This window comes from Helicoverpa armigera, chromosome 19 (genome assembly GCF_030705265.1).
Source record: "Helicoverpa armigera isolate CAAS_96S chromosome 19, ASM3070526v1, whole genome shotgun sequence".
NCBI lineage: Eukaryota > Metazoa > Arthropoda > Insecta > Lepidoptera > Noctuidae > Helicoverpa > Helicoverpa armigera.
In genome coordinates this window covers 7,877,651-7,889,653 of record NC_087138.1, presented here as the reverse complement: position 1 = coordinate 7,889,653, position 12,003 = coordinate 7,877,651, and the positions used below count along the sequence as shown (strand labels likewise).

Sequence of the window (12,003 nt, the reverse complement as noted above, 5' to 3'; positions counted from 1 at the left end):
TTAAACCTATCTATGTGGAAAGTCTTCGCCAATACGAATAAAATAAGCCCAAACACGTGGTAGTTGCAACATACCGTTCAGGAGTTCCCTATACTCTCTGTGGTCTCCATAATCAAATCAGCTCCAAACCTTCACTGTTTACCAGTACCCTCAAAAATACACCTCACATGTCTGGTTTTGACTCGATGCGTTCCTACAATATTCAAGAGTTGCCCTCGATTTCTCAGGGTTTCCAGATCCTCATCAGATCCTGGTCATCCGAATTGGCATCTTCTTTCTTTATGAAAAGTCTTTAACAATAAAAACTAGCATTGCAAGCTGTACAATCCTCTGAAACTGCTCGTCTTTTATATTTTTCAAACGATCCTGGACATTCGTCTCCATGGAGTTTTAATAAAATATTTATATTCAAAGAAACGTCATAATATTCTCCAAGATTTAAAACTACTTTGATTCATGTCCGCCACTTTTTACAAAGCGGGTGAGATATGCCCAATGACCTTTAAGACATAATTAGTTATTTTAAATCAGATATCTGAATGATGACTATAAAATGTTGTATATAAATAACTTTAATAAAATAACTTTTACAAGGTACTGGCCTACCATTTTAGTTATATTATATAATAAAAAATATTAACTATTTTGACTCTCACGAAATTACCATAACTATGATTGTTCTAAACTGAACGGTTGGCGCGAGACTCGCTTTTTATCTATACAGGATTTGTACGGAACCCTCGGTGCGCGAGCCCGACTCGCACTTGGCCAGTTTATTTATGTATGGTCGTGAAAAACTGTTGTCATTTACATTCGTACAATTAAATTCTTACTATTTAATCCTTTTCATGTTTTACCTTATATCAGAACAGACGACCACTCTGGGGCCACACGGTTTCTTTTAAAATTAAGATAAACAGTTATTAGTAAAGGGAAAAGCTTCATGTCCCTTTTTCCACACACTTTACCTATGGGTTGTTCAACTAACCAGTCTATTCCATATACTAACCTATGGTCTATCGAATGTTCTAGAGCCTCGACCACCGTAGTGGAGTCAAAGCGCTCCAGTCGCTCATCCAATGCTTCCTCCAGCTGCTCAGATCGAAGCTCGCGATCCAGCGGCTATGGGACCGACCAGAGGACCCATGATGAACGGTATTATGATAGGAGGTTAGTTGAAACAAGGAAAATATCTTGACCTTCTTTGTCCGACTAAGTACTTCTTCTAAAATAAAAAAAAAAGAATATACTTATTAACTTTCAAACATTTCTCATTCCAATTTCACCATCAAACCTTTTAAAGCTCTGAAGGTACTGGATGAATATGGTACTGGATCAATAAAACAAGAGCTCTTATTTCCTACACTGACCTAAATTATAAACAAAATAGACATTAAAGACAGTCAACGACATATCCCGAGGCTTATCAATGCCAAACGAAATTGTCCAAAATTAACATAAAAATAGCAACATTACATTTTTTCACGACCATTCATTAACTTAAGACTTCATCACACACAGCTATAGTAGTTTTATTCTCTGTTTTTATTTTCTAATTTCCACAATGATTTTATTTTCTAATTTTCTTTCCAGCGAGTCAGAGTGTCGCACCTTCAAACCCCAATGGGAGGAGGAACGTGAAGAACATGAGGACAGTAGCGCGTGCAGTGATGCCTCTCTGACAGACTTGACGCTGGATGATGACAGCAACTGGCACTGCCCGCCCAGAGCTGTGTGGAAACCCACAGTTGAGGTATAATCTGCTTTAGAATATTTTACTTCACATGCTTGGGTAGGTTACGTAAGAGACTTTAAATAACTGTTGAGCTGTGGTTACTAATCTTGATTTAGAAGAGCATCAATTTTAACTCAAAGGATGCCGATGCCGGTCCTAGGTAGACTGTTTAGTATCTATCTCAAAACAAAAAGAAAATAATCGTTCTACGGTTTTAAATGTTTCGACTAACGCTACTTCTGCATTTTGCAGGCTATCCACGAGTACAGCATGATCAGACCTGGCGACAAGGTGCTGATCTGCCTCTCTGGTGGTAGCAGCTCCATTGCTCTGCTGCATACGATGCACCAGTATCAGCTCTACTGCCGAGCTAAGGGCATACACTTCAGTATTGGTGAGTATTACTACTAATTGTTCAGTGTTGTTCAGTTTTATCTATTGATCAGTATTGTGTAAATACGAAAATAGCAAAACCAGGTTCTTTAACTTTAAAAAAAACAAGTGCGTCGTAGTTGGTGAAATTACTAGTCTTACAAAAGAGATCCAAATATAGTTATCCACGCTGTCTTATCGGATTCTTTGTTTAAGAAGAATTATTTTTTTAATATTTTTAACCCCGTGTTCTGCCTCTTACAGGAGCTCTTTTCGTTCACGAGCCGAGTTCACAAGTGGACCCACTGCATTTGATGGCCTACTGCAGAACACTTGGCGTCAAGTTCATTTACGAAGACAAGTTTGAAGAGGATGAGCCTGAAAGTGAGTACTAGTTACCTCAATCCCATGGCCTATAAATACCAGATATGTTAACAAGAGAGACCTGAATCACAATATGTCGTTATCATCTCCCGAACCTTTTTCCAACTATTTTGAGGTCGGCTTCCAATCTAACTGGATGCGGCTAAGTGTCATTGTTTGACAAGGAGCGACTGCTTATCTGACCTCCTCAACCCGATTATCTGGCCCCTTGGTTAGACTTGTGTCAGACTTACTGTAAAATAATATGTACCAGCAATATTTATTTAATATTATTTCATGTCGACTTTTCAAAAACCTAATATCTCTCCTCAGATGCAATCTGCACAACTCCTTGGAGCCTGGCAGCTGAAGCGACCCGTTGGACGTGTCGTAGCACTCGCAAGCGTGTCCTGACTACGGCCGTAGCACACGGCTACGGCGTAGCGGCGCTGGCGCAGCATCTGGACCGCGCTGCTACGGCGTTCATAACTGCCGCCATGCATGCTGGCACTCTGAGGACTTTGAGACCACATTATACTCTGCGGTAAGGATACCAAAGATATTCTATTTTGTGGTAAAACGATGTTATTTTCTGGTGCTCGCTAGAATGTCCCCTTGATCTGCTTGAATGGCTCCTAAAGAGCCAGTTATAAACTTGGAATAAAAGCTTGAAGTGTTTTGTGTCGTCATTGTTATTAAAATTATCAAAAATATTTCTTCTTTCATTGTCAAAAGTAAACCACAAAGTTCGTCGATAGCTAATAATTTCAATAAAAAGTTCCAAAGTTCCCAGTTCCAAATAAAATCTATATTTTCGTCCCTATCTTCCAGTGACCACGACATTCGCATCATTCGTCCGTTCATCTACGTGCGTTCCCGCTCGCTGGCCGCCTTCGCGTGCGCGCGCAGCCTGCCCGACTTCCGCGTGCCCAGTGATGTCACTCCTCACACACCGCCTAGCGATGATGGTGGAGATAATAGGTAAGTTCTTAGTCTCATTTGGTGATCGTAATCTTCAGGCTGTTCATTTAAAAGGCCCGTGAGTTTGGCGAAAGCTTACTGCAATAAAACAATCTATTTTCATAAATCTTGAATGCCAATCACGAAACTCACAGCGGATTCAGATTCGAAGTTTAGAATGAAGTCTTACAGAATCACACCCCTGGACCACTAAACCAAAAATGATAACCAACTGAAATAATATCATGTATAATTAACGATCTAACGCGTGACCTAACTGGTATCTGTATACTTTTTCAAAATTAGACTTGTAACGTAATAGTATCTGTGTCTTTTACAACTTCAATGTGATCCAACCTCTTTTGTCCTCTTCCAGCAAAGACGACATAATGGACCGCACAATCACCGAAGCTTGCACATCAGACAAGAGACCTGGCACCCGCGACGACCTACAGGACAAATCTCTCGCAGCATCTTTAGCAGAACCACTGGAAACCGCTCGAGATCTGCTGGCTTCCCAGGAGAGAATGTACCCGTACCTCTTCACCAGTCTCAAGAGTGCGTTACGACCTCTTTTTAATGGCAGGTTAGTTTTTATTAGTCGTGGTTGTGGGGTCATTGGTCATTCATTGGTTTGGATTTTTGGGAGATGGGAAATCATCACCTCCTGTTTGTGGAGCATGCCAATATTTATTGGCTGTTCCATAACCGTGGTCCTTCTGGAGCAAACTGCAGCTAAAGTCTGGGCTTGCTTCTTTGTTAAGCTTTCCAAGAAAGCTTCTCAATTTTGAGGTAACTTGGTGATAAATTGGCACGCTGTTGTCTGACCAAATGGTTCGATCTTTGGAAAGACGGACTACCAAAATGCTAATGCTTTGTTGCACTTACGCCTACTAATCTCAACTCGGTGTCGGTTTAATTCACCCTTGGTTCACTCAAACTTGTCATCTCTATTCAATATTATAATCCTATTGGGTCCTGGTAAAGAACAAATCTAAAATCAACTATGTCTATCCATATTTACAGTTGTGTGAAAAATATAAATTAAACATCGATACTTTTTATCCACAGAGACATGAACAAGGACCAGAAAGAGCAACGCCACAGAAAGAAGTCGGTCATACAGATGCGGAACGGAGCGCCCGTCTATGACTCTGATGAGGATAGTGAAGAAGAATTGGTTCCATAGTTCATCGCTGCCTGCTACAGCTGCCTGTCTCCCAATCCTGGATGCCAGGTCCTATAAACTTGGTCCATAAAATCAGAAAATAATAAGCCTATCAATGGTCTAGAAAACTTTGCATTCAACCGTCGAGAGGAATGAATTCTTTTATCGTTCTTCTATCACCACTTATTGTATTTATTCTTCTACATAATAACAGCTGTAAGCAGGAATCTTATATTTTTTTTGCCATCAAATACAAAGATGGTACATTTCTGTATATTATAACGTGGTGGCCATAAACGGCTTGGTGTTGCCAGCCGAAAAATTAGATGTGTTCCAGGTGTGATAGGTTGCGATGCAGGTGAATGTGATTCACCCCAAGTGTTTTGTGCCATTTGGCATTTTGTTCTGGTAGAGTGTTCCGGCTCGTGATTTCTCAGTGATCGTTTACTTGTGATCAACTATGTTATTCTATACGATGGGATTTTTGTGGCTCTAGAGATCAATTGCTCGTATGTATTGTAGGTTAGAACTTCTGGAAGTTGTTGCTTGAAAATTATTAGTATTTAAATGTTGTTTGATGCGATTGAAGGAGAATATGTACGAACAATGGTCATTGGAGAAGATTTTACTGAGTAGGGCCACTTAAATACCACCGTAATAATGTTCTAGTTTGTAAGTTAGAGTGAGTGTAAACTTTGAGTTGACGTTAGTTTCAGGATGCCATGTTGATGTTTTGTTACTAAAATGGTAGGATTTTTTTTATTGTAATGTGTAACTGTGGAATTGAAACAAAGTGCATTTGTTACAGTCTGTTATTGTAATATTAAGAAATATATTTTTCAATGTTGTTGTATGAATTGAGATGTATGAATACGAAACTTATATTGTATAACGAGGTCTATTTATTCAGTCGATTGATGAGAGTTTAAAAAATATATCCAAGTGTTACTATACATTGATTTTATTTTAGGTACATTTTATGTACCGTACGAGGTACCTAAATACTATTTTAAGAATCGTAGCTACGACGATATAATATTAGAATAAAAGATTTAATTATACAAGTTTACAAAGTAGCAAGTATCAAAGCTGTTATTTGTACAAACTTTGTAGTTGTAGTTTCTTACGCTTTTTATAAAGATATTAATTTGCTTGTCTATGGCAGCAGTGTTGCCTGTATTTGTTTATGTTTATTGTGAATGAGTTCTTACTACATTTTCTACAACGAGAGTGAATGGTTTATTTTTGTGGTGTCATCAGCAATCACTTTCCATGAGCATTACCCTCCTTTGGCTTCGTAGTCGGGTAAGCTCCAGGAATATGGCTGCTGATGCAAGACTGAATTTTCTGAATGTTGAAAACTCATTTTATATATTTTTTCATTAAGTTTTTATGATATAATTTTGCATTAATACGTGACTACTTATTTACTAGATATTTTGTATTGCTCTTGTATGCAACTGTAGGATAAGAAAGAGTCCTAATTATTTGGGATGCAAATATTAATAAGTGTGAACTACGATAATCTTGAAACAAGTCCCATTAATTGCTTCCATGATATATATGATATAATTATTGTATTCATATACATATTGTCGTATGAAATAAAAATATGTTTTAATGAATTTTGTTTTTTTTTTTTATTTCGTACAATGTTTATTAATTCTTATCCTGTTTTCCTGTATAATGTATGTCTTGACAAGAAATTGTGAAACATGTTAAACTGTCTCCCTTTCTTTGATCTATCTCTTTGCAATATATCAGACGTGCGTGTTAGGGTCCCACGTTATACCTATCTGCTTTGTCATTGCAGATTAAACTCTCTGCAGTATGCTGGATGACCTTGCAAAGGGAGATTGAAGGAAAAATAAAACACGAATTAGGTTTCTTATTTACTAGATACACTACACAAATTCAGACGTGTGTGTGCGTGCCCACTTCTTAAACTAATGAGTATTGCGAGTACTAAGGATAAACCCTTTAAACACGAAGCTAAACACTGAATGTGACAATCATATAAACTACACTTAATTTTACAAGCAGAGACGAATGTAATCTAACCTAGTTAAGCTATATAATATCATTTTAATACTAACATCTTATATACTACTTCATTTCATGACGACACAACATTTTTCCTCGATAATAATCATAATTTAAAGAGAACTACATTATTTTTTTTTATTATGAGATATACGGCTAATAAATCTACGATATTATATAATAAGGATTATATCATTTTAAAATAGAGCATCATTTTGGAAAGGGTAGTTTAGAATTGAAGTTTGCATTTTACTTTTTGCCGCCTCCCTGGCAGCATGGCTTCCCACCTGTAAACAAACAAAGATTAATTATCATTATTTGAGAGATATATGAGAGAAGATAATAATGAAGAACTTATGACGATAGCAAGCAGTAGCAATTTAAAATAAAAGGTTTTTTCGAGTCATATCTTTTCTTTTTCGGAAGGGACCATCAACTGGCAGTGCTATTCTTTGTGATAGTTTTCAGGCTTACCTGACGCCCGCAGCTTAGTTACAGTGAGTTAGTAAGTACTAAGACCCAAGTTCACCGACAAGTTTACATAAGTATTTCTTACTTACTATCAATAACAGAATCAACTGAAGTAGTTAAGTATACTGACCAGAGGGTTTGCCATCGCCGCACGCACAGTTGGGGCCGCAGGTGCAATTAGCACCGCAGGCGGCCGCCCCACCACCGCACGTGTCTGTAACAATAGGAAATATCATGAAATTGTGATCATCATTATGTAATCGCTGAAAGAAAGACTTTGCTGAAAGGAAAAATCTTCGAAGGCCCAAGGTTCACCGTCAACATCAATGTCCATTTTCTTATAACATCTGGTAACTATGAATTTTCCCGTTCAAGTGTCAAAGAAAACAGTTGCCGTATGTTTTCGATGAACTTGGGCCTGAAACAATTTCGAGTTGTTCGTATTCCAAAGTACCATGAAGAATGGAACTGTCGTAGAACCTTCTAAGTAATCAATCGTTTTAACAACAAGTCCTTAATGAAAATAGCCTTTCAATAATAAATGGATGTTTCCCTTAATCGAAAGTTTATCCTGTTGGTGAAAAGCTATCCTCTATTTGAAGCAAGCCCTTTATTAGGGGTACCTACTTCTTCAACTAAAGACAAACTAATGTCACCCTATTTCATACATATTACAAGCCACTAACCTCTACACATTACTTTTTGCTATAGTCTATTGTATAGACCCCATCAGATGGTCATGTACTCACATTATGTAAGGCGTTAGTGTCCGAGTATGAACGGTTACTTCAAAGCCTTAGCAAATGATGATGTATGGCATTATAATGGACGCAAATTGCTGTCAATTTTGCTTAGATACGCATTATTTATCGGTAAGTAACTAAAGTCATAAATATCATTGAAGCTGTAGCTGCCCTTATGCCAATTTAATTCGAGTTTTCTTCATACATACTCTTCTATGTAACGTCATCGTACAAGTTACATTATTTCCAGCCATATCGATATTCACAAAATACATTCCTCATTGCTCTGGTAGTAATCCAACCGTATATTCTGACTGTCCGTTGCGTGAAATTACTGAACCATAAAAAATCGTTATTTACCTAGTTTATAATAATTTAGAGACTGAGAAAGAACATAGGTATATAGGTAATTTTTTATCTAGATGCGGGAAGCAATTCATACGGGATGACAAGCACAGTAAGTTGTCAATATTCACTTATAATACCACAAGAGCTTCAAAATTATCGGGTATTTTCCGATATGTTCGTTGCAAACAAATGAAGGAGTCAAGTTTTTCAGGTTAAAAAATAACGAGCGCGAAGCGCGAGTGATTTTTCCTGAAAAACTTGACGACTTTATTTGTTTGCAGGGAACCTTGAGGGAAATGCCAGATAATTTTGAAGCTCGTGTATATCGAGGATTATTTTTCCGTCCCAAATGTCGGCCACAACCTGTCAGTTTGACGTAGCAACGACTAGAGAAAATATTCAAAAAAAATTATCAGTATAATACCATGTAGGTTGTACCACGTGACGTCGAATGGTGCAATTCTATTGGTCGATATTTGGGTCGGAAAAATAATCATATCAATTTTAAATCAAAAAAATTACCTACATTTAAAACTTCCAAGTTTAATAAATAAGTAAGAAAACGTACTAGGTACATGTTACAAAAGTCGTGTTCCAATTTATTCACCAATCAGAACACTATATCACAAGTAACTGTAGTTTAGAGCACGTTCAACCTGCTTCAAGTCGTGGGAACTGGCCAGCAAGAGAATGGCTGATAGGTAGGTACATCTCTAACTTTAATTAATCCAATTAAGATTCCTGTTATTTGTACTAAAGAGGTTAGTTAAGATTGGATTTTGTTGATGATAAGCCGGTAAATTGTACAATTAAGCTTTCTTGAGAAAGACAGATAAGATTTTGCTAAGAATTGTCTCTAATGTGGATATATTATTTGATACAAAGTCCATAAAGTTTTTTCAAAACACTTAGGTACCTTCCATGTCTACACATGTAAAGTGGCATTTACTACACTCAAGTGCAAAAATATTTGCACATCGTATTTTTTTGGCAAGGAGTAGCTCTAAAGATTTTAATTTATTCATGATCATTATTATCAACTAACATTTGATTTAATGAGAATATAAGACGTTATTAACCGGCATTATAATTTCTATTCGACAAACTTAGTACGTAGGTACTTACTACATTTGTATCAAAAGTTCATAGGTAGGTACTACAACTAAGTTACGTCGGGGCATGGAATAGACAAAGCTGCAATTACTAAATTGGCGCACGGAATAGTTTACTATCGTTAGACTTAGCTATATATTCAGAATGTTATAAGCGATTTATTTAAAAACCTACAAATTGTAAATATCATTGGCTAAATTGCGTTTGAAATCTAAGTATAGAAATTTTGATCAAACCAGTTTAATGCATTGACAATATTCACATGCTTTTATCTGTTTTGATATTATTAATATTACATGAATATTATTAATACAGTTCCCGAAACTAAGTACCTATTCACTGCTGCGCACTACAAATCGAAACAGAACACTATCTTAATTATCCCTTTAGGTAAACCTTCCTGCAGTACCTTTCACCATACCAAACATAAGTACATTAATAGATATAGCTATCACAAATTACATTCAAATCACCGGCCGCCGGCAAAACAACAAACAAATTACCTACACCACGTGCAAATAAACCTACCAAAAATATGATTTTTAAAATTTATAAAAAAAACAAGAAACAACAAAAATTTTTAAAAGTACTATTACATTGAAATTATATCTCTGTTCACAGCTACGCACTTTACAAAAAGTGCTCGAAATTGCAGCCAGACTTTTACTTAATAATCCCTTTGAAACTTCCTACGAAACCTTTCACCATTCCAAGCATAAGTACATAGGTACATTCATAGATATAGCTAAACACAAATTACAACCAATAAGAACCAACTGCGTCATTACTCATTTGCGAAAATTCGAGCAAATCGGCAGCCGGCAAAACAACAAACAAAATTACACTACATACCAAAAAAACCTACCAACAATTTAAAATTTTTAAATTATTTAAAAAAAATAATTTTAAAAAATTACCTTTACAAGAGTCGCAGGGTGCAGGCATCTTGTTAGACTAGGCTAGACTAAGCTAGCCCGGTCTGTGAGAGGGTGCGCGCGCAGAACGTCTAGTGCCGTCGAGAGCTCAACGGGTCAATAACTGAACGCGAGGGGGGATCGAAACGCTCTCACGATAGGCAGAGAGACAATGAACTGATGACTTCAGTTTATTTGCAAGAGAAGATGGATCGGTTATTGAAATTGGGGTTGGGGCGATTGGTAGGGATAGGTTGGCAGGTTAATGGCTATGAATGAAGTTGCTTTTAACTGTAGCATTTAGTTATCGAGTTCATACCCTGAGTCATTGTACAGAGATAATTTTAAATTTATCATCTCCGAATTAATTTATTAACTGTTCTGTTAACACTTAGGAACCTTTGATGAGGTTCGGTAAAGTTAGGTTGAATGTTACGGATGATTAATGAGACGAACGCCACCGGTTTCCATTTTAAATGAGTTTTTTTTTTTGTTTTGCTATACAGATTCCTTATTTTTACTAATCTATAAAAAAAAATTACACAGTCTTATAGAATGTACATCAAGAATTCAACATGAACTAATCCAAAATTCTTAACCAAATCACGAATAAAAATTAAATTGAAAACACAATTCCATCTCCTCGCCTACAATAAGATAGTTATTTATCCAATGGCGTGCAGGTACCTACAGGTATCTATAGGTACAATAAATGATCGGAGGGCCGTAAACAAAAACAGGCCGGTTCGGATAGTACCCGGACCGGTTCGCTCGCTTTACAATCCGCCAGCCATTCTATATGTAGCAAGCTTACTATGAAGCTTATGAACTTTGGAACTTGTAATGTCAATTCGCTAATAATAAAAGATAGCTTATTGCAAGACAAGGAAAGCATGCGGTGTTACCTGAATAATGCTCAAATGTAGCTACAGCAAAGTTAGTGTTTATAATGTAGCTTTGCGAGAGATAGTTCTTTTAAAAAACGAGCCCATCGTTTCGTAGATAAGTCGTAACAAATGGACAGACCAAATTGAAAATGAAAAAATGTTATATTGATACTAGCGGAAATTACAGTTTCTTGTAATAAATTACAATCCTTACGAATATACGTTAACCAACGGTGTATAAAAGAGGTATCTGTGTATTTATATATGCGAAAGTAGCTCTGTCTGTCTGTCGAGAAATAGTCTAATCTAGAGGCTGAGAAAAGATATGGGCTTCTAACCCGGTTGCGGAAAGTGGTTCTCCATGAACTTGGCTTAAACCACAGACAACAGCTAGTTTCAAATAAAACCCAGTTCATAGAAAAATGAATGTCTCGTAATTTTCAAGATCTGGCGCAGTAAGGACCTAATTAATATGCCAAATACGGCTGCAATATTCTTGGCAAAGAACTGGCGTTCTCTGAAACTTATGCGCACTATCTGTGAAGTTTATGAGCTCTGGAATACGAAGCTATAATTCAGTGACATTAATTTTGCGGAGGGGAACGTTTTTTAGAGAGAATTTATAGTGGGTAGTCTAACTGTTGAAGGAGATGGTTATCGAAAGATCTTTAAATAAAAGTTTAGATACTTAAGATATAAAGCTGAAGTTTGTTTGTTTGAACTTTCCAATCTCAGGAATTAGCAGGCCAATTTGAAAACTTAATTCACTGCTGGGCAGCTGCACTATCCGCGAGTGACATTAGATACATTTTACCTGGGTACGGGAAGAAGTTTATATGGGACGTGGGTGAAACCGCAGGAAAGCAACTAGTCTTATACAAACATC

The 12,003-nt window shown here is 36.8% G+C and overlaps 1 protein-coding gene across 3 annotated transcripts in view; it reads left to right on the top strand.

Annotated features, from left to right (window-relative positions):
- The window catches only part of LOC110374163 (uncharacterized), a 102,312-nt gene extending 96,089 nt beyond the window's left edge, over positions 1-6,223 (top strand). Inside the window, exons 10-17 of one of the 3 annotated variants that reach the window (XM_021331754.3) lie at positions 1,033-1,170; positions 1,594-1,753; positions 1,988-2,129; positions 2,372-2,491; positions 2,804-3,014; positions 3,302-3,451; positions 3,807-4,012; positions 4,502-6,223. In XM_021331754.3, the coding sequence (XP_021187429.3) occupies positions 1,033-1,170; positions 1,594-1,753; positions 1,988-2,129; positions 2,372-2,491; positions 2,804-3,014; positions 3,302-3,451; positions 3,807-4,012; positions 4,502-4,509 (1,135 nt within the window). In that variant the 3' untranslated portion in view covers positions 4,510-6,223. Of the gene's footprint in view, positions 1-1,032; positions 1,171-1,593; positions 1,754-1,987; positions 2,130-2,371; positions 2,492-2,803; positions 3,015-3,301; positions 3,452-3,806; positions 4,017-4,501 lie in introns of all 3 variants that reach the window. The other 2 variants (XM_021331753.3, XM_021331755.3) reach the window with 2 other exon arrangements.
- Positions 6,224-12,003: the final 5,780 nt, after the last annotated feature.